This window comes from Macaca thibetana, chromosome 3, assembly GCF_024542745.1.
Source record: "Macaca thibetana thibetana isolate TM-01 chromosome 3, ASM2454274v1, whole genome shotgun sequence".
NCBI lineage: Eukaryota > Metazoa > Chordata > Mammalia > Primates > Cercopithecidae > Macaca > Macaca thibetana.
In genome coordinates, this window is record NC_065580.1 from 156,363,855 (window position 1) to 156,386,575 (window position 22,721).

At 41.6% G+C, this 22,721-nt stretch overlaps 1 protein-coding gene across 2 annotated transcripts in view; it reads left to right on the forward strand.

Annotated features, from left to right (window-relative positions):
- The window catches only part of DSCAM (DS cell adhesion molecule), an 861,731-nt gene that overhangs the window by 198,582 nt on the left and 640,428 nt on the right, over positions 1 to 22,721 (forward strand). For both annotated transcript variants that reach the window (XM_050784546.1, XM_050784547.1), the window contains one exon: positions 1,940 to 2,086. In XM_050784546.1, the coding sequence (XP_050640503.1) occupies positions 1,940 to 2,086 (147 nt within the window). The remainder of the gene's footprint in view (positions 1 to 1,939; positions 2,087 to 22,721) is intronic.

A 22,721-nucleotide genomic window follows, 5' to 3' on the forward strand; every position in this document is an offset into this window, starting at 1 on the left:
TTCTATTCTATGATTGTAGACCTCAGTTCTCAGCAAAGGTTTACTTATGCAGGAGCCTTCCTGTACAAAGTCAGTTCCCTCCTCTGGGTGTAAGGTTGTTGCTGAGGTCGGCCTCTTGGGCGCCCTGAATTTTTGCCTAGTGGACTTCCTGTAGGAGGTGTGGAATTGCTGCCTGGACCCTCACCTCATGCTGCATGGGGATTACAGTGGTGGGGGTCGCAGAGATTTCAATACTTGGAAAAATCTCTCTGGTTAGAGACCAGAATGAAGGAATTCTCCAAGTTGGGGAAAAAAGGTTAACGTTAAAAATGGAAACTGGAGAGGAAGGCTCTCATGAAAGACATGCTTTACTGTGAAAATGCTCAGCGTATCACAGGGTTAGCCAAGCCTTAACAATCCTCTTCTAAAGCACTCACCTCTGCCTACTGGGGGATTTCCCTTGAGAAATTCACCTTTAACTTTGTTGGTGTGTTAGTACCTTTTGAAACCATGTTCATGGCCAGTTTTCATGGCACATACTTGTCCAGTAAGTGATTAGTTCTTTAAGTGAGCTGGTGTATGATAGACAATAGATTTTCTCTGTAGATATCTTAGAAAATCGTAGACTTATAGGATTTAGACTTTGAAGAGGTTCCCACCACAATGCCCTCATTTTAAATTTGAGGAAAACAAAGCTCTAAAGAAGTGAGGCTGGCACATCTAATTGGGACTAGATTCATCAATGTCTTATTTCCCTGGAGACAGATCTTCCCCAACCCTGGGAATCCATCTCTGCTATTGGTAAATGTGGCCTTACCCAACCTGCTTCTAGCAGACACTGTTGAATTTTCACCAACATTAACTGATTCACCACAGTCACCCTGGGGGGCAGGTGTTACCAACACCATCCCCTTGGTATAGATGGTGAGAGGATGTGCTCACTGCCTCACCATCAGGGAGCGGCTGAGCTTGGATTTGAACCCAGGGAGTTGGGCCTGCTAGGTAGGCTTTCAACACCAGTACCACCCTGCCTGTGAGCCCAGACATCAAGGACGTGGACGTGCACTCTGCACTCTTTCTGGGATGCTGCTATCATTGGAAGTGTTTGAGCAGGCTGTCTAATCAACATCCTTCCCTAAACAATGGAAAACAGGATCAATGTTTCCCAAACTGCTTTGAAACTGTCATTTAAAAATTTACTGATGAAAAGTTATTTTAATTGTCTCTGAGTTTTCAAGGCTTTCCAGAAAAAAAAAAAAAAAAAAAGCCTTGCTCGAATTTTTTATTCCTTTTTTGCAGTCAGAAAAAAAAAAAAAAAAACCATTCTTCCTCAGCCCTTAGAGGACCAGGAGCAGTTTGCTATCATAACTCTGCAGAGCCAGCAACTTTTCTTTCATGAAGCTATTTCCTATCTCTTGATACCTTCAAGGGGTCTATTAACTGTTTTAGATTGTACTCCGGCCTCTTGGTATAGAGTGTAGTGTATTTTTTTTTTCTTCACCCAGGCTGGAGTGCAGTGGTATGATTATAGCTCACTGCAGCCTCAACCTCCCAGGCTCAGGTAATCTCATCTCAGCCTCCCAAGTAGATGGGACTACAATCACACACCACCATGCCCAGCTATTTTTTTTTTTGTATTTTTAGTAGAGACAGGGTGTTGCCATGTTGCCCAGGCTGGTCTTGAACTCCTGGGCACAAGTGATCCACCCATCTGGTCCTCCCAAAGTGGTGGGATTACAGGCATGAGACACCTTACCCAGCTATGTATTGTTAAAGGAATGAATGTTTTCTTAAGTCAGGTGATGAAAGACATGAAATGTAGGTATCTTAACTGTGTTCCAGAAAGATATGTTATGCAATTGATGTGTGTGTGTGCTGCAATGTATATATTACAATGAGATACTCTCAGAATGAACCTGTGGACTGTGTGCCTTACTGAGGTCCTCTTTCTGCCTTCCAGTTTTACGGGAGCCCTATACAGTCCGTGTGGAGGACCAGAAAACCATGAGAGGCAATGTTGCGGTCTTCAAGTGCATTATCCCCTCCTCGGTGGAGGCGTACATCACTGTCGTCTCATGGGAGAAAGACACTGTTTCACTTGTCTCAGGTAGGCTTTCCATCTCCAGGGTGCAGGACTCCATGCTCACCTTCTGAAAAGGTTATTTCGGAGATGGAATCGGGTCTCCATTTATGTGTTCATTATAATTCAGAATTAGTATTCTTAAGGTTGATGCTATTTTGTAAGTAAACCTGAAATAAGTGTTTGGCTTATAATGCTTGATTCAGACATCCTTTGGTGAGTTGACTGATGAAGAGAAATTAGTTACCGGCACTGTAACTGTAGCCATTATGTTAACTTTTTTGAGAAAATTGTGGTTTTATGTTTGCTTCTAAAAACAAGGTAGTAGTATTTTGCATCTGTGAGAAACCTCAGCATTGCACATATAGCTGATATTCTGAAACTAAAACCTGGAAACTGGAGACCCTGTTTTCATGCCCTTTGGGTGTTTTCCAGTGTCTTGAGAGTTATGTTGTATCTCTGACCTATTTATTGAAGATTCTACTAAGAATATATATGTAGCCCTGAAATGTATATTTGCATATGAATAATTTGTTGGCTTATGTTTGGTATCTAGAAAAGATTTTAAATTTAGCCTCCAAGAAGCTTCAGTTCTTTATTTCTAACGGTGTTGAATTCTTGCTCTGCGCTATTGATTTCTTGCTCTGTGTTATTTACCTGAAAAGGCTACTGTCCGCGTGATGCGTGGTGTTCCTGTTCGGTACATCCCTGGGTAATGACTGTTGGCATATCTCGAAATGTGTGTTGGCTGCTTTCGGAAAAGAATTGTGAGGAGTGTAGTCTGTGTTCCGACGTGGATTATAAATAGTTGCCTTTTTTAAACATGTCTTTATGACCTCACATGCAGATGCACACACACACACAACACATGTTAACACACCTCTTGACTAAGCAACATTTTATCAATTTATAGAGAGAAGAATTTGGAACTAAACCCTCATGCTGACACACCATTTTTGTTTTTCAGCCTATTGATTAGCTAGAGAGGTCGATTACTCTACACCAATGACCAGAAGGCATTTAAAAGATCCAAATCAAAATTGAAATACATTGCCATCATAGCACATTACAGGAATCTAGGATATAATGGAATTCTTAGTTTTTATCAAAAAAAATTGTCTTTACAGTGAATTCAAAACCCCTCATGCTTCAATGAACAATACATTCCTTGCTGTTATGTTGATTAATCATCATAATTTAACTTAGGGTGTTGAAAAATACTAAGCTTAATAGCTGAAATGTGATTGTGATAATCAGAATAGAGACTCACTTATACACTTTTATTTGCTAATTTTCTATGTTGAAACATCTTCATCTTCTCTCCTTAGGGGTCATGTTATTTTTCTTAATGGCAAATGGAAGGATTTGATGACAGTCATCTGACTAAGTTCGGAGTCAGACGGGAGAGGCCCTCAAATTTATATGGCAAGGGAGTATAGATTCAGGGAGGGGAAGAATTGGGGTCTATCTTTTCAGTCATCCAGACTCAGGGACCTAGAATGGAGACCTCATCATTGTTTAACCCTATCATCCAAATTTGTGGCTTCAGGGTCTGCTCTGGCAGAGGAAGAGACCATGGGAGAATTACAAACACCTTCTTAGTGCTTCCACTTGGAGGTGACACATGTTATCTCTGCTCATGTTTAATTGGACAAAGCAAGTCTCATGGCCATGCCTGACCTCAATGGGGCATGTGCCTAAAGGAAGAGAAGAACTGAAATCTGGGTGAGAAATTGAAATATCTACCAGGACGATTTTTAAACCTTTATTTTAAGTTCAGGGGTACATGTGCAGATTTTTTACACAGGTAAACTTGTGTCATGGGAGTTTGTTGTACAGATTATTTTGTCACCTGGGTATTAAGCCTAGAACCCATTAGTTAATTTTCCTGATCCTCTTCATCCTCCCACCCTCCACCCTGAAGTAGGCCCTAGTGTGTGTTGTTCCTCTCTATGTGTCCATGTGTTCTCATCATTTAGCTCCCACTCATAAGTGAGAACATGTTCTACCAGGAGGATTTTTAAATATATGTGGTTATGCATAATATGTTTGTTCTTTTGTTTCCTAGACGTCTTTAATTAGCAGCATCCTCATGTTCATGTTTCACCTTTTTGCAATCTCTGTGAACAGACTTTATTTTCCTTCAAATGTGAACCTAATTAAATAAAAAAAGGAAAGGTATATCTAGTGAGGGGATGATGCTGGCATACAGAATATAGAGTTTATGTCTCTGATAGGAACTGTTAAAGCCCATGTCCTCTCCTCAGTCAGATATTGGAGCTTCATCCTTTCATACAATTTTAAACGCAAAAGTTTTGGAGAAGCACTTGGCTTTTACTTCACAACAGCATCTAGAAAATAAATACAACACAGGTGTTTATCTTATTGAGGAATACATCATCAGTAAGAAGCTTTGGTTTGTTTGTAAGTAAGTCATTGAAAGAAAGAGAGAGAGAGACTTCATATCAGGTCGTTCAACCTGAGTCGAATAGACTTGTCACTAAAAATGACCTTGTAAATGACAACAAGGCCCCAAAGCAGTGGCATGATCTGCTTATAGAAAGTCTGGAAATTGAGCATTTTACCTGACTTCTCTTGCTCACTGCTGCAGTCAGACCCTGTTCCCAATGTCTGAGCTCCACCCCTCAACAAGGCCCAGAAAAGGAGGTCATGAAGTCACTGGAGGTGACACATGGTTTAAAACATTGGAGATCTTAATAAATAAACCATGCTCAGGAGGTTTAGGTGGAGAAGGGTTATATTTCTCTCTGGTTACCAAGACAAGGCACAGATAAGGACAGAGGACAACCTCCCTCCCCCATCACCCAGGCTGTGCCAGGGGTGGAGGGCGCTAAAAGGAGGACCCTCCCTCCTCCACGCTGGCCGGGGCTGAGTCACTCTGGAGAAGCACCGGGATTCTTGGCTTCACGGAATGACCTTGCATGGCACAGAAAACCCCAGGAACAGAGGGACTTTTTCTAAATTAGTCCTGACCTTCAGGGAAGCTGTCCTGAATGCCATATGCACAGCAGATGATCTGTAAAAGGTTAATTTGTCTCTGTTTTGTATATAAACTGTAACTCCTGCTGAACTAGTTTGGATTTATTCCTTGGTATGGCCGTCTCCCAGGATTATCCCTCTTCCCGGATTATCAAGTCATCCCAGCCTGCTGGGATCTGGCTGGGAAATTTGTCCCAGGAAGGATTCCTACTCTGCACAGATCACTTCCTTTGGTGGTTGATTCTCTCTGTGGAGAAAAGCGATTAAATCAGCCATGGAAATAAGCCTGTGCAAGTATCTTAGTGACTGAGTTAGGAGCAGGTATAGGAGTGCCAGAGAGCTGACCTAGGAAAGCTGGGAGCTGATGGCAGTCAAGAGAGGGTCCAGAAACATGATTCACAGGCCAAGGCCCAAGGTGCCCTGCTGGGCTCCCGGGAAGAGTGTGACTTGTCAGCCTGGGGGATACTTAGGTGCTCAGCCTTGACTATTGGGAGATCCCCTGGGAAGGTCAGAGCAGCAAAGACCTGCTTTGAACAGATGAGCTTGGGGTTTATGTGAATCTCTAGGCCAGGGGACCTTTGGAAATCCTGATGAAGGTAAATGGGTGTTTGTCTTCTACAAATTCTTTTTTAAGGAAAAGCAAAATTAATTATGTTGGTGTATTTCCCTAAAAAGAAACAAATTGGTTTCTATTAGTGTGTCTCACTAGGTTTTGCCCTTTATTTTGGTTAAGAAAACAAATGAGTAAGTTATTTTCTTGAGAAGCACAAATGCAGTGTTTGTCGGGGTTTAATGAGTGTCGTCCATTGTCACGGTTGCTTTCGGGAGCTTTACTGCACATGAGGGCCTGCATTGATTTCTTTCCAGGGCAGGCTTCGGTTGGCCTGAAGGTAGACGCAGGAATCCAGTTATGCCTCTTCATCATATGAGGCCATGAGGCTACCAATATCAAGGACATTAATGAGTTCATTGATTTTGAGTGACCTTTGGAAAGAATACCCCAACAGCCGAAAAGTAGAAATCCCATAATTCCACTAAATGGAGGAAAGATTCATAATATCTGATGTTGCTTTTCTGCCTGCCTGGGCTCTTCCCTGGGCCCTGAGGCCTCACAGGGTGACCCTTCCCTCTGGTATGATGGATGGGGGTGGGGTCGTAAATGTGCAGAGGAAAAACATTTCAGGGACAGGCACACAAGGTGCCATCAGGTAACCTCAGTTAATATGACAGATCCTGACCTATTGTCTTCTTACCTCTCTAAAATGAGCCAGGAAAAACAAGAGTCATGATGTCCATGTGGATTTTTTTAGACATCCTTATCACTTATCCTAAGCTGCAATGAAATCCTTTTAAATGCCATAATATTAATGTAGCCCAGTAAAAATATAGTAGCTTGAATAGCGACGTGCTTTTGGAGGTGTTGCTGATGTGAAGATACATAAGACACCATCCTGGAAAAAAACAATATCACTGGCTTTATATTTGGGTTTCCCTTGACAAGCCTGTTGTGAATTTCCTCCTGATTAGGGAGGCCAGCAATAAGAGAGCCCAGCCTTCCGTTTCTGTTTCTTCTGATAAAATTGTGAGAATCTCACCAGGGGTTTAGCTACATTAACATCAAAGACACAGCCCAAGGGTAACTGGATTTGGAAAACGGAAAAAGCAAACATTTTACTATTCCCAGAGAAGCTGCCTCCCTCTTTAGCAGTGGCCCAATTTTCTGCTGTCATATTTCCTATCTGAATACTTCTATTAGTGATGATTCAAGGAGAATTTTATCTCTTAGGATCACTGAGTTCAGGTCCAAGGATGATTATCTTCTTTCTGTGTTTTGGGTAAACATGAACAATTTTCTGCCCACATGAAATATCAAAGGACATAAACCAACCACTTTACATGAAACATTTGCTGTAATTCTTCACTGCCACAGTTGGGTCTGGGCATCATAGATAACCCAAGACTTGGGCTTTAAGAAGCACTCCCTCCCCAGGTCTCTGCAGAGATGGTTTCTGCAGTTGAGATGCTGGGGGAGGTTCCTGCACTGTCCCTCTTGGGGTGTTAGTGCTGCAGTGGGCGCTTAGGGGCTAAGGCTGCAGCTACACACATGGTTTTGCCTGGAGAAGTAGAGAAGGTTTCAGAAAGGAGGTTGTGATTTAAGAAAACCTTTGCATTTTAGACAGGGGAAAACAAATTATAGGTGAAGCCAACCAAATTAGACAAGGCTGCCCTTAAGCACGTTTCGGCAAACCAGATTGGATGCCGTATATTCTCATGTGGAAAGGGAGGGAGAGCAGCACAGCTGTCGGGGGACCTGAGGGTCACGCTGTGGGGGGCCTCCACTTTGTGCACTCTTGACTATAGAAGTTAACCTTCCCTTTCTACGGCACTTCTATTGTGATTTTACTGCTCCTCACTGAGCATTTTCCAGACATCTGCTATGCTGTGGCTGCTACCTTGTGGAGACCTGAGTCTGCCCTCAGAGAGCTTATAAGTAAAAGAAATGAGATCAACATTAAAATGATGTAAAGTTAAAAAAAAAAACCAAAAACCTAGAGTCATCTGAAAGCCTCATCTTTGATTTTAAAAGTGCCGGAGAGTTGCAGAATTAAAGAAGCATTTCTTTAACATTCACTGAAAAGAAATTCGTAGGACCAAATGGAAAGTATAAAAGGAACATTTTTCTATCTGTTATCATCTACCTAGCTATCTGTCTTTGTATGTATCATCTAATCTTTTATTTATATAGCTTTTAGTAAATAAGAACCACATTTTAAACGCTGGGAAGTATTCCTAGCTCAGAACGTGCACAGCAGACTGGAATTAGAAAGGCACAGAGATGTCATGCTTTCACCATGCTATATTTTTGGGAGTGAAGTAACCAAGAAATAGGAAGAGAGGGCCCTGGTTTCTTTCTTTTTTAAAATCATTAATTATGTTATACTTTTGCTATTTAAGTCTGTCGCTCACTAAATTAGTTTTTGCATGTTACCCCGCTGTCACCTGAAAGTAATTAAAAGCTGGTTGTTTACAGCTCTGGAGAGCCCCTGCGTGACACTAAGAATGGGGGTCATGCGAGGTGAGGGGCACAGCCTGAGTCTCCAAACAGCTGCTAGCAAGGCTCCAAAGCAGCCGCAATAGCAGCTAGTCTGCAGGGCCTCAGCCTGCCAGCGGGAGACCTGTGCCCATTCTGAAAGCTGCAAACTGTGTTTTGTGGAGTACAACCCAACACAGAGAAGTACGCGTTTGACTTTTGAACTACCGAAACAAGTAGATAGACACATGGAGATAGGTATGTTAATACTTTTTCTTTAAAAAAGAAAGCAAGAAAAGAAAGCATTGGGGCAAATTTAGCTCAGAGGATCTCAGGAGGGGTGTGTGTACATGTGTGTGATGTGAGTGTCCACTTATGTGTGTGGTGTTCGGTGTGGTGTGTGCATATGTGTGTGTGGTGCATGATGTGTGTGTGTAGCATGTGTGGTGTGTGCATGGCATGTGGGGTATGTACTCTGTGTGTATGTGGTGTTTGTGCCATGTATGGTGTGTGAGCTCCGTATGTGTGTGGGGTGTGTGTGTGGAGTGTGTGCTGTGTGTGGTGTGTGAGCTCTGTATGTGTGTGGAGGGTGTGTGTGTGATGTGTGTACTCTGCATCTGTGTGTTGTGTATGTGTGTGTAAAACCTCATTTGTTGGACCACTAAGTCACACTAAAATGCCCCTTGATTTTCTATTTTAAGTTTCTGGAATATGACTTGAGTGCAGTGCTGACTCAGGTTAGCTGGGTGACCTAGGGAAAGGCATTTCTATCTCTCTCAGGTTTTTTTTTTTTTTTTTTTTTTTTTTTTTGCATCAGCTTCCTCCCGTGGGTATACAGTGATTTCTGTGGTCCTCTCTCATAACACAATGTCAGGATATTAAAATTCCGAATTGAATATTCCACCTATTAACTACTGTCTAAGTTATTTTTTCACTTTCTTAGATTTAATCTTGCAGGATGTTATATGCGCATGTCAAAGGTCCCCAAGCCCACCCTCAGGTTTGGTGATTTGCTGGGAACACTCAGCATGTAGCTGCATCCATGACTGTGACTTAATACAGGAGAAGGCTATGGAGCAAAAGCAGCAAAGGGAAAAGGCACATGAGGTGACGTTCAGGGGAAAGCGGGCCCCAGCTCTCAAGAGTCTTCTCCCTGTGGAATCACTCAGCATGCACTTAATTTCCCCAGCAATGAGTCGTGATAAGAGGTGCAATGTCGTCTACCAGGGGAGCTCCTGGAGACTCAGTGGCCAAGGTTTTCTTTGGGGACAGGTCACGTGGGCACCCTGGTATGTTTGGCATGTACCAAAGTTCCAGACTGTAGAAGGAAGGCAGGTGCTCATCATGAACTGTCTTGCTTATGCAGTTTAGGCAGCGAGCCACTCTTAGGGTGGTGGGAACCCTTCCAATATCCCGGTTCCCAGATACCAGCCAAGGGTCAGTCTTGCAAGCAGCCCTTCATAAAAGTGATAGTCTCAGACCTACTGTGTTAACTCTTCTCTGTGCCATGCAACTTTTTAAATGATGTTGGCTCATCTTCATTTTCATACATTCAACAATCACTTTGCATATGCTCATCATGAAATGCTGGAGAAAGCAAATGAAGAAAATCTCTATTTTGTGTACTTTATTGCCTTGTACCCAAGTATTTCAAGCCTTAAGAAAGGTCTCATCTCAAATTATTTTAAGGTCCGAAAACACATTGACTCATACTCTTCCCTTGCTCCACCTAAGTGTAAATGGAGTTCATTTTATATTCTGACATTAAGGATCTTCTGCCTTCTCTCTCTCTCCCTGTGATGTTTGGTTCTTTCTAGACATAGGAAACAGATGGCCAGCTAAGTCAATCAGATGTAATTTGGACACAAGCATATTCTCTGGTCTGTTGTTCATCTAGGAGTTTTCATTTCAGGAAAGTTCAAGAGAATAACAGGATCATTTAGAAAACAATGTCATGCAGTGATAACCAAATGCTGTTAGATTATTATTATTATCAACAAACTAAAATAGATGTCACAAATCAAGATTTGCTTAGACAATGTGCCACAGTATAAGAAAACAGGATTTGAGATTGAGAAATGTAATTTTGACTCAGAATAACTTACTAGCTACTCAAGAAGTCAGCGTGAACTCAAGGTATTGTCAAGAGCAGAGATAAAGGTGGGTTGGACGAGGCTTATGGTGCTGTGTCCTTTGCGCTGGGCTGGACCGGGTGGAGGAAGGTCTCCTCAGCAGGTGGGTTGGTTGGCCTCCAGAAATCCATCAGGCGGAGCCACCATGGCTGTAAGCCCTTTGTGGCTCTCCTTCTGAGCAGATGGGACAGGACAGTAAACTGTCCAGCAGCCCAGACTTCCTCTTTCCTCAGCAACTGCATCACCTGTGGAATCCCCAATCTAGGAGCCACCCCCTTTCCCTGCTCCACCGTCAGCCTGCAGACCGTTCCTGCAGTCTGGGCACTCTGAGCATTTATGCCAGTCCGCGATCTCGGCTCACTGCAAGCTCTGCCTCGCAGGTTCAAGCGATTCTCCTGCCTCAGCCTCCCGAGTAGCTGGGACTATAGGCACATTCTGCCACACCTGGCTATTTTTTTTTTTTAGTAGAGACGGGGTTACACCGTGTTAGCCAGGATGGTCTCGATCTCCTGACCTCGTAATCTGCCTGCCTCAGCCTCCCGAAGTGCTGGGATTATAGGCATGAGCCACCGTGCCCGGCCTGGTTTTAACCGGCTCTTCACTTCTTGTCCAGATGCTCAGGTGTTTTTTGCTGCCTGCGTCTGTATAGCTGAAGAGGTCTTTCCCGAGCTTTTTCTCAGCGTCCTGGAGCACCCCATTCTCAACTCTGCTGCACCTACTCTCCAGCGTTCAAAAGATCGTAACTTTTCACTCTGCAGGGACTGAGAACAGCTCTCTCAGACGACCCTTTCTACCTCCAGCATGGCTCAACCCCAAGTTCTCTCCCACAGGAAGAGCTTTCCTCTTTCCTTCCAGCTTAGCCTCCCACCGTGCTGCCCTCCTGGTCCCTTTCCATGCTCCAACATTCTAGGACCTCTTTTCCTCAGCTGTGCCCTCTGTTGCTTCGGACAGCTTCTCTTTAGTCATTACCGTATTTCTTGTGACACAGGTGCTCAGGTCCCCCAGTTTTAAAGAAACCTTTCCCTTTGCCGACTTTCATACTTCTTTCTTTCTCTATCTTTACTTTCTTCCTTCCTTCCTTTCTTTCTCTTTCTTTCTCTCTCTCACTCCTTTCATTCTTTCTCTTTCTTCTGGCAAACTGTTTTGAGAGAATAGTTTATCCTAGTGAGTATCTTGGGCTCTGCCTGTTACACTCTACTGAAATTCACTACTTCAGGATCACCCGTGACTTCCAAATGTTAAATCCCAAGGCTGTCTCCTGGTCCAGTTTCTCTCTGACCTCCCTGTTAGATGTACACAGTTGACCTACTTCCTCTGTTGGTTCCTGTATTTGGCAACGCTGGCTCCCAAAACAAAATATCACACACCGGGTGGCTTAAACAACAGCAAATTATTTCCTTATGGTCCTGGAGGCTAGAAGTTTGAGATCAGGCTGCCAACATGGTTAGGTTCTGATGGGAGCCTTGTCCTGGCGTGCAGATGGACACCTTCCTGTTGTCCTTGCTTGACTGACTCTCTCATGTTTCTTCTTGCAAGGACACTAATTCTGTCTGATTAGGGGCCCACCCTTATGACCCCATTTAACCTTAATTACTTCCATACTCCAAATTACTTAGTAATTACTGTATTTCTTGTGAAACAGGTGCTCAGGTCCCCCAAATTTAAAGAAACTTTCCCCTTTTCCTTTGTCAACTAACTCCCCTTCCTTTCCCTTCCTTCCTCTCTTTCTTTCTTTCACTCTTTCAGACTTTCTCTCTCTCTCTCTCTCTTTCTCTGTCTCTCTTCTCCTCTCTCTTTCTCTCTCTTTTTTTCTCTGCCTTTACTTCTTTTTTCTTTCTTACTTTTTCTTTTTTTTTTCTCTCTCTCTCTCTTTCATTCTTTCTTTGGGGTCAGGGCTTCATCATCTACAATTTCAGGGGACACAAGGCAGTTCATAGCAGTTGCCCTCCTTTGGTTTGTATCAAACTACACTGACTGGTTGATCTTCTCTCCAATGCTTTCTGTGCTATCTCTTTCCTTGAGTTTACACCTTCTCCACTCAGAAATGTATGTCAATCTAAAAGTCCAGTCCCAGCCACTTTCTGTATTGGTCATTTCATCATCTCCCAGGGCTTCATCCATGACTTGTACCTATGTGACCCTAACTTCAGACCTGCCTTCTCTCCTGGTCCTGCTTATTCACTCCCCCTGCATTCCTCCGGCCACCTCCAACAGAGGAAACCTTCCCCATGACCACAAAGGAATTTCCCTTTGCTTTACTCATTTATTATTTAATACAGTGACTGTATTAGTTTCCTAGGACTACAAAAAAAAAAAAAAATACCAGGAACTGGGTAGTTTCAAACAATAGAAATTTATTTCCTCACAGTTCTGAAGTCCAGAAGTCCAAAGTCACAGCGTCAGCAGGGCTGTGCTGACTCAGAGGGCTGTGGGGAGGGTTCCTGTCAGGCCTCCTAGCACCTGGTGTTGCCTGAGGTCCTTGGCTCCTTGGCATCCTTCACTTGCAGAAGTCTCACTCCATCCAGTCCCTCCCTCTACCGACATGTGACTTTCACCCTGTGTGTGTCTTTGCATTTCTTCTCCTTTTCTAATAAAGACAACAGTCCTATTGGATGAAGGGCCCACTTTATTTCAGTATGGCTGCGTGGTAACTTAAATGCTTACATCTACCACAACCCTGTTTGCAAACAAGGTCACATTCTGAAGCTCCAGAAAGGACATTTTGGGGGGAAGCTATTTAACCCACTATGATTACAAATTTTTATATCTTTCCATCTCCTGCTTGACGCACAGTAGACAACTGATAAATATATACACAATGAGATTCTTAAAAAAAAAAAAAGCGTTTGTAAAGGAAGGAAACAAAAAGCAGACAGTCCCATCAGGGTAGCCAGGAGTGCCGGTTCTCCAGGCCCTGTGCATCCCTGCAGCCCTGTCCAGGGTGACGCCAGCGTCCAGCTGGCAGCTACACCACCAGCTGCTGTGGTCCCAGCTGCAAGTAGCCTGGTCTGTGTCAGACCGGGCTGGGGGCCAGTAGAGGAGAGGATCCAGGCAGTCCTGGACCAAGCACAGAGCAGCAGGCAAGCTCCTTCACCTGCATTTCAGATCCTCACATTCGGGTGCCATGGCGTATTGGGCATCTTCAAGTCCTGTGTTTCCTTCCTCAAAACGGAAAGGGGGAAATTTGTTAATGGACAAACGACTCATCAATTTCCCAAATGATTAGTAGTCTGAAAACATGTGCATGAAAAAATTGTCTCAAAAGTTACCCCTGATTACAACATTAATTCCAAACTAACTGAATTTTTATTGGATAAACTGTCACCTATGGTTGAAACTTCAACAACTAGATTCTATTTGCAAAGTTGTATTGACTATCCAAGGCTCATGTATGGGGGAGGTAATGAGAGTATTTACAGAATATTTCAGTGTGTGTAGTTCCTGAAAATACAATGCTGATGCTGAAAATATTGGCTGTCCAGAATTGGGCTCTATGAGCTACAGAAAATCCACAGCACACACTGCTCTGCAGTTGAGCAGAGTCAAAATGTGCTTTGAAAAGAAGCTATAAGCAGATACAGTAAATAAGCAAAAATGCACGGATCCTGTGTGCTCTTAGGGATGGTTTCAGGGTTCTGCACGTCTTTCATTTTGCCAGCAGTGCACAGCAGGGCTCAGGTTTGCACTCAGAGGAGCCTGGCTTTGGGTCCCTACTGCACAGCTGTGAGAACTTCCATAGTTAAAGACCTCTCTGTGGACCTGGATACTGTGTTTTTATAAAGATGAAGAATGCCATAACTGCAGTTCCAGGCCAAGTGAGGTGCTCCATGAATTTGAACATAGCTAAGCAATTCCGGACCTCTCTAGGTGTGCATTTCTCTATAAAGCCTGTAGATAGCGTGGAGTCTGAAGCCAGTGTCCAGGTCCATACCCCATATTCAACCTGGACCAAGTTATGTAACCTTAAGTCAGTCATATAACCGTGCTGCGCCTCAGTTTCCTCAACTGTAAAATGGAAATAGGAATAAAAATAACATAGTAAGATTGTTATGAGAATTAAATGAATGAATATAAAGTTCTTAGCACAGTGCTTGACATTAATGTTTGCCATTGTCCTTCTGCTGCTGCTGCTGCTTATTATTATTATCTTCTGTCTAAAGTGTTTGTATCCCAGAAACCAGAAGGTCAGGATACCGTGACTTCAAAACAAATAGGCCGTTGTTTGTGTGATGCTTGTTAGGAAGTAAAAGAAAAGTAATTCTATTTAAGAATTGCTGAAATGCAAGGTGTGCTGAAGAAGTCATGGGGAAATAATCCAAAATCCTTCAATTTCAACATAAAAGCATTAGAATGCTATTGAACCAATAATCTGTAGGATTTTAAAAGAAACAACTCTTTACTTATTTTATTAAAATGTTTATTTTTATTAAATAGCAAAAGTATGATATAAAATGACAATAAAGCAGAATGAAAGGATCTTATTTTTTGCCTTAACCATCACAGCTAAATCAGAGCATGTATTTGCAGTTTTAGAGGATCTGCAAAGGGACATTTGGGAGCCAGTTGAGACCTATGGGAAAAAACCAAATATCCCCAGAAAAAAAAAAAAAAAAGCTTTTTTTTTTTTTGCCAAAAAAATGGCAAAAAAAAAAAGTTAGTATTTACATTAAAATACTTGTAGCACATTTCAATTATTGAATAGCTAACAATTCTATGGTATGCACATGTCAGGTTATACCTAAAAACTTCTCGACAACCCTATTAAGTATTGACTTTTGTTGGCCCCACTTTACAGATCAGAACCCTGAGGCAGAGAGAGCTTCAGTAAGTGACCCAAGGTCCTTTCTTAAAATTCTCCCTCTCTAGAAGGTAGAGATTTTGCCTTTTCTTAAACTTTCTTTCAGTTTCCTATAGTACGTACATGCATAAGAGCCAACAAATACTGTCAACTGAATGATACACCACTTATAACAGTCAGAACCCTTGAAACTAGGGATTTATTTAAGCAAAAAAAAAAAAAATTTTTTTTCAAATAATATGATCCACGACTTAACCTTCTGAATATTTGACATATTTAGGACATTTTATTGTGATTTGAGGGCAATATGCTTTGTTTTTTGAAACAATATTGTATAACTAGAAAAAAACCCAAATAGATGAAATTGTCAGGGACAAAAATAATTTCTTAATTTTAATTTTACTTAACATAATCCCTTCCCACCAACCTCAAGGATAACATTTCCATTCCAGACACATAATAGAAGCTTAACACATGTTTATGGAGTGAATCTTGAATGAGCAACTTTTCCATCAGAGTGGTGGTGGTACTTCCTTTTACATTCTTCTTAATGCTTTAATAAGACCTTTTGCTTTTCTATATTTTTTTCTACCACTTTAAAATACAATTTCACATCAGCCTCTCCTCCCAATGCAAAGAGTGCCTGTGTTGGCCAATCAGGGGCAGCCTGGGATTTCACAGCTGACATCTCCTACGTGATGCTGTTCTGAGGGAAATCGAAATTTCAAATTCCCAGTATTTATTATTCCCAAAACAAAAGCTGCCTTCTTTTATTTTCATGAAATGATTTTATTGTGGCAACCACCTACAGCTTTACACTGCAGCATTTGTTAAAAAGCAGGACAATGCAAGTCATGGCGATGCTGACACGCCGAGCCCTTGAGAGGCGCGTTACAGCCTTTCCTGATGCCCTGAATCCATAGCCACGCCATGATCCTCAGACTTTACTTTCAGTTTTTTATCTAAAGGGACATACGCATTTGGTGAGCACAGAGTGTCAGCCTGTCATGGATAGCTTTTGTGTGTGAGGGCATGTTGTTTCAAACAGTAATCAGTATGCTTCACCAATTTATGATGATGGATCTAAAAACAGTAGAATTTCTGTGTGGAGAAGCTGGATGCTCAAAAAGACACCCTGGAAAGGTTACATGGGGGGAAGGGACAGCAGGAATGACCGTTGCTGAGCCAATCAGATCACCCACACGTGTCCACATGAGGATGCAAATATCACCTAGATCAGCCTCCCATCTCTATCACTGGCTCCGATTTCTCATTGGAGAATTATTTTATAGATGAAGAAAGCACCCAGGTGTGAAAAGTCACCTGAGCAGGGAATGGTGGTGCAGACACTCCAACCTGGGATTTTGTGGTGACTGTGTCTGCGCTAGTCCTGTGTTCAGTTGAAAATTTCTCCATTACTGTCATTGAAGCACTTATACCGGGTAAAGCAATGCTTTTAAAGTTGCATTTTAAAAAGTATGTGACCTGTTTTAAAAAGGCACAAAAGAGATAGAGACACACCAGATATAACTTAAATTATAATCAGTAGGCTTATTATACTGAAGGAATTACAAAGACTAATGGGGTTCTTTTAATTATTTATCTGAAAGAAGTTCATTGAAAACTGTACTTCTCAAAATGATTCATTTTGAAATAAACTTATAACTGAGCTTTACTTCAATATCAAATATTTAAAATATAATGCAAATAATATGTTGTATATCTGGAAATGTTTACCTGTAGTTTCCAAAAAAAAAAACAAACCATATTTCTATATAAATATTGTCTTAGTCTGTTTGGGCTGCATTAATAAGTTACCATGGACTGGGTGGATTATAAACCACAGAAATGTATTTCTCATAGCTCTGGAGGCTGGGAATTCTAAGATCAAGGAGGTAGGTAGATTTGGTGTCTTGTGAGGGTTCTCTTCCTGGTTCATAGACAGCTGTCTTCTCATTTTCTCACGTGGTAGAAGAGGTGAATGGTGTCTCTGGGGTCTCTTTTTATAAGGGCCCTAACCTCATTCATGAGGGCTCCACCCTGCTGACCTAGTCACCTTCCAAAGGGTCTGCCTCCCCATAGTATCACATTCAGGTTTAGGTTTCAACATAGGAATTTTGGGAGGTGGGGAAATAGATCTTCAGTCTATATATATATATATTTTTTATAGATGGAAATATCCTTAGACCAATGTTTCTTGACATTTTGGGGGGATCATGTACATGTTGAGTAAGTAATAAAAACTATGGGGCAGTGGATCTTCAGAAGAACACGCCAGTGCTGAAAGCTGCAAGAGTCCAGGCCTTTTTTGCTTCCCTTCAACCTAGTGACTATCCGCATTCCCTCACCCCCCGTTCCCACTTGTCCTTACCCAGATTAACCAGGGATTCGTACTCCATTAAAATGCCTGATATAGATGTTGGATCATGTCTTTCTTTTTTTCAACCTAAATTGCATTTTGAAACCTTCAGCCACACTCTTTTCTCTGATCCCTTATTTGTCCTGGTTTCCTCTGCTGCTTTTTATGCACACATTTTTTTTTCCTCCTATGCCCATTGCATTGTACCAGTATCTTTCACTACAATTGTTCTTGTACCAGGAAAAGTAAAGGGTTTTTATAAAAAGCCTTCATCAAGTCATTTTCAAACTGCAGATGATACTAGGAAAGAAAGGCCATACTGAGATTCCCCCCCGCTAATTAGATAGTGAAATTTTTAGTTCTCAGCATTGTTATCTGTTTGAATTGAAACCCTATCATTGAAAAAGCCAAATGAACTTGAAATTGAGGAGGGCCATTTCCCAAAAGGGAACGCAGCCAGGCTGAATCCCTCGGTGGAGAGCCAGGGTGCAGGAGGCCCGGATGCACGTGACTCGTTTCCACAGTTCTGATTTCCAAGCGAAGTAATTTGTTCTTTTAAAAAATTATTCTGGGATTCAAGATTAAAAAAAAAAAAAAATCTGTATTGCCAAATGCTTACCATGCATGCCAAAATATTGAAGAAAGGTATATCTCAGCCTTGCAGGTAATTTTGAAATGATCCACAAGGATTTATTCAAGGTCAGTAAATTCTGTGTTGGCACTTTCTATGTCAGTCTGTGCCCCACACTGTGTCCCCATCAAGTCAATTCCTCTGATGCTAAATCTACTCTATTCCTTGCCTCTAAGTAAAAAACAAAAAACAAAAAAACAAAAACAAAAAACAAAAAACAAGCAAAGGAAAGAACAATATGGCAATCGAAGTCTTAAGCATTTCCTCTTTTACTGAATTCGACACCATTCCATTGCTAAGTGAAGAAAACCTGAACATCCTATTGCTGGCCATGCCTCCCAGGGTTCTCCAGTAAACGTTTTCCATGAAAGCCTGACGTCCATTTTTGATTCAAAACATGCAGAACCTCTGGGATCCATGAGGCCTGATGCATGACTTTGATAGGACTCTGCATATGCTTAGTTTATGGTCCTGAACATGTGTATTTTCCTGAATGTCTTGTTCTCTGTTTACTGGCTTTGACTTGTTGATGTAAGATGAATCCACATATGTTTCTCTCTTGTTTTATCAAAATGTTTAAGTGTCTTTAGTTTTATGTTGAGATTTTAAAAACAAAGCTTTTCTTGCTGGTAAGGATATGGATAATTACTTTCTTGTCAAGAAAAATGGTGAAACTGGAAAACTAATTTCACGTATTTAAAATACACATTTGTTGCATAGTTATCATTGATCAGTTTGTGGGAAAATATATTCATAGTGACTTCTATTTTAAATTCTGGATCTAAGATGAAGCTGCTTTTTACTAATAGTGGCTATACAGTGTAGGTACCCTTGTAAAATGGTTGTGCAGAAGGAGAATAGGAAGGACTATAGATATGTGACTTAAGATATTTCTGTTTTGAAGGGTTAAATTTAGGAGGCAGCACAAGGGTCAAACATTGTAAACTCTGTGTGTAAAGAGAGGATATTCAAGGTGACAGGGATCAGAACCTCTGTGAAGGTTCAGTAAAATTATTTGTGCACATCAGGTTATTATATAGGATGTAAAAATCCAGTTTTATGGCAAGATTTATTTGTTAATTCATAACTCTCATATGTGATCCGGATTTAAAAACTGTACGACACACTCATAACAATTTAGAACGCAGCTTTTCTTGTGATTTAAATTGGACTTATTTTTCTTTAGTCTCCAACTCTTTCTTAGAAGAATTATGGTGGAGCAGAAACTATAAATGAGGGACAGTTATTTGAACCTAGTTACAGAAACGAAGTTATTGGCATGGGGATTCTGTAGGAGGGACTCTACATTGGATGGAAATGAAGGAATAACTGGAAGAAGAAAGGAGAAACAAATAGGCCCAAGTATACATTTCACTGTGTGAACCCATAATTCTCTCTGATGGCTGCATGATTAATTCAAAGATTTATTGATTTTTCCCTTCTCTACTCTAGCCTGCTGACCTGGTTTTGTTGACAGGTTTGTGTGGATCAAGCCAATCTGACAGATGAAAGTGTGCTACCATATTAGTCCCCGTGGTCTGGAACAAATATTTTATACCGTGTCTTTATCAACAGTAACCGAACACATGTGAGGCATCCGTCAACACTCCTTCCCATGCCATGCCATGAAATAGACTCAGGGATGCCAGCCCAACAGCAGAAGCAGCTGGGATTATTCGTTTTAATGAACGTGCATTGTGTGTGTGTGTGTGTGTGCGCGTGTGTGTGTATGGTGAGGTGGCAGTGTGGAAGTTATGGCATTTTTATTCTTAGTAACAAATATTAACTGACAGTTAGCTTCTTTATGGACCTGGCGCTGTGGCTCACGCCTGTAATCCCAGCACTTTGGGAGGCCGAGGTGGGTGAATCACGAGGTCAGGAGATCGAGACCATCCTGACTAACACGGTGAAACCCCATCTCTACTAAAAATACGAAAAATTAGCCAGGCGTGGTGGTAGCGGGCGCCTGTAGTCCCAGCTACTCGGGAGACTAAGGCAGGAGAATGGCGTGAACCCGGGCGGCGGGACTTGCAGTGAGCCGAGATCACACCATTGCACTCCTGCCTGGGCGACAGAACGAGACTCCATCTCAGAAAACAAAACAAAACAAAAACCTTTATGATACCTGAGATTTGCTTCAAAACAATCCATTGCTAGGAGTGAAGGTGTAGCCTGAATTGATAATTTCTGAAGCTGGGTGATGGTACATGGAGGTTTATTATACTCGTTGTATCCTTCATGTGTGTTTAAAATATTCTATAATGAAAAGTTGAGGAAAAACACCTATAAGACAAATCATTTTTTTTTATCTGAAACTTCAGATTACATGTTTAAACATGAGCAATTGGCACATCACTGAGCCAGGAATAGGCAGATTATAAATGTCATATTTTAAAAATTAATGCTACAATAACTGAAGCATTTTCCTGTTAGTTATGAGCTCTAAATTCTGCCCAAAGACTAGAATCACAAATAAAATGGTCCTTTAAGACCAGTGAATCGTCTCCAAGTTGAGTGTATTCCTTCTCAGCTAATAAAATGAGATATTTTTGACCAGCATTTCTCAAATTGTGTCCATGGAGAGATTAGGAGGATAGGGAAAAGATTATGTGGATTCTGGTTCAAAAAATTTTAGGAAATAATACATTAAACAATAGCAGCCCAGTTCCATGCAGCACGAATGTCAAAGTGATTGTGGACATTTTTTAAAACCAATTGAATCAGTTAATTTTTATTTTTATTTTCTCTTTTTAGATGTATTAGTCCATTCTCGCATTGCTGCAAAGAAATACCTGAGGCTGGGTAATTTATAAGGAAAAGAAATTTAACTGGCTCACGGTTCTGCAGTCTATGGAGGAAGCATGGTGCCAGCATCTGCTTCTGGGGAGGCCTCAGGGAGCCTTTACTCATGGTGGAAGTCAAAGTTGGAGCAGAAAGTTCACATGGTAAAAACAGGAGCAAGAGAGAGTGAGGGAGGAGCTGCACACTTTTAAACAACCAGGTCTCATGAGAACTTACCATCCGCAAAAATAATTGTGGATAGTGCTAAATCATTCATGAGAAATCCTCCCCCATGATCTAATCACATCCCCAGACCCCACCTCCAACATTAGGAGTTACAACTCTACATGACATTTGGGCAGTGACACAGATCCAAACCATATCACCAGACCACCCATGATATTCTATAGAATATAATTTAGAAAAAACTACTTTCCAAGGTAAGGCCACTAGAGGCGATTTGCATAAAGTTGGGGTTGTTTTAAGCCTTGGGTTCAACAATTCAGGGTTAAATATGAGTTAGATGTTTTCACGGGACCAAACACCATTTATAGGTCTTGAATAAATCTGAAATTTCTACTTTTATAAAGTCATATGTAGATACACTGGGTTTCATTGGATTCTAATTCTATTTTTTGTATTTTGGTGGGGGGCATCATTTTTATCTTTACTACCATAAAACAAGACACCATCACAGCCAACTCCAAATGGCCAGGTGTGAAGTGGAAGGAAAGATGGAACAAGAGGGAACCAACCGTGTGTAGGTGCTCAGGTAGAGGGAACTGTGGTTGGTGGAAGACCCCTAAGTGGAGTGAGCTTGGATAGGTAGCCGGACAAGGGAAGGGATGGGACAGGGCCAGCCTGCATATGAAAGGCCTTCTTGACTAAGGCAACGGCTTTGGATTTTTATGCAGGAATAATGGCAAACTGTTGAATTCTGGGCTGAGGATTGATGTGACCACTGTTGCTGTGTGGAGAACAGTACGGGGTGGAGAGCAAACATACCATTAGATGAGTAGTAGGAGGCTGGTGGAGACTGACTTGAGTGGTAGACCTGAGGTCAGAGAAAAAGAGGACAGATGCGAGAGATGTTTGGGGAAGCTTTGATATGTTGGCTGAGAGATTAGATGTGGGGGTGGAGAAAGACAGTCATCAAGGATGATTCAGGTTTTTTAAGGAATTTAGTGCATGTTGGTACCATCAATAGGTGTAGAGAGACTATTATTTAAGGTTATCAATCAGAAATTGAATAGCGTTAATAATAGGCAAAGCCCTATAGGCACTCTGTTCTTGGTGTATGGGTGTGTGTGGGAGATGTCCTATGAGCCACTTAAGCTCACTATAAATATCTTTCTGAAGCCTTCATTGAATGTACTATTCTGGCCTCCTACCTTTGCTCAAGCTGTTTTCTTGTTTGTTTCGCCTTCAGCTTCATCTTACTCATGCTAAGTCAGACTCATCACTGACTTCACACATTTTTTTGTTGGCTGATTTCCAGTTAGTCAAAATAAAAGGAAGCGAATAGTTTTGGCCTTTGAAGCAAAAAGGGACACAGGGACCTCTCTTTCCAGCTTCATGGCTTTATAAACTCTGGATAGAGCAGTTGATGGTCGATTTCTCACAGTAATTATTAGGCACTATAATTTTGCTAAATTTACTTAAGCTAAACTAAAGACCATCAAGAGCACCTTCTACGGGCTGATATTGTGTCCCTCTCTAAAATCATATGTTGAAGTCCTAATCCGCAGTGTGACTGTATTTGGAAGTGAGGCACTTCAAGAAGTAATTAAGATTAAATGAGGGTATCGGGGCAGTCCCTAACCCAATAGGACTGGTGGCCTTATAAGAAGTGGGAGAGACACCAGAGAGCTTGCTCTTTCTCTCGCTGCCATGTGAGGACACAGTGAGAAGGTGGCTGTCTGCACATTTG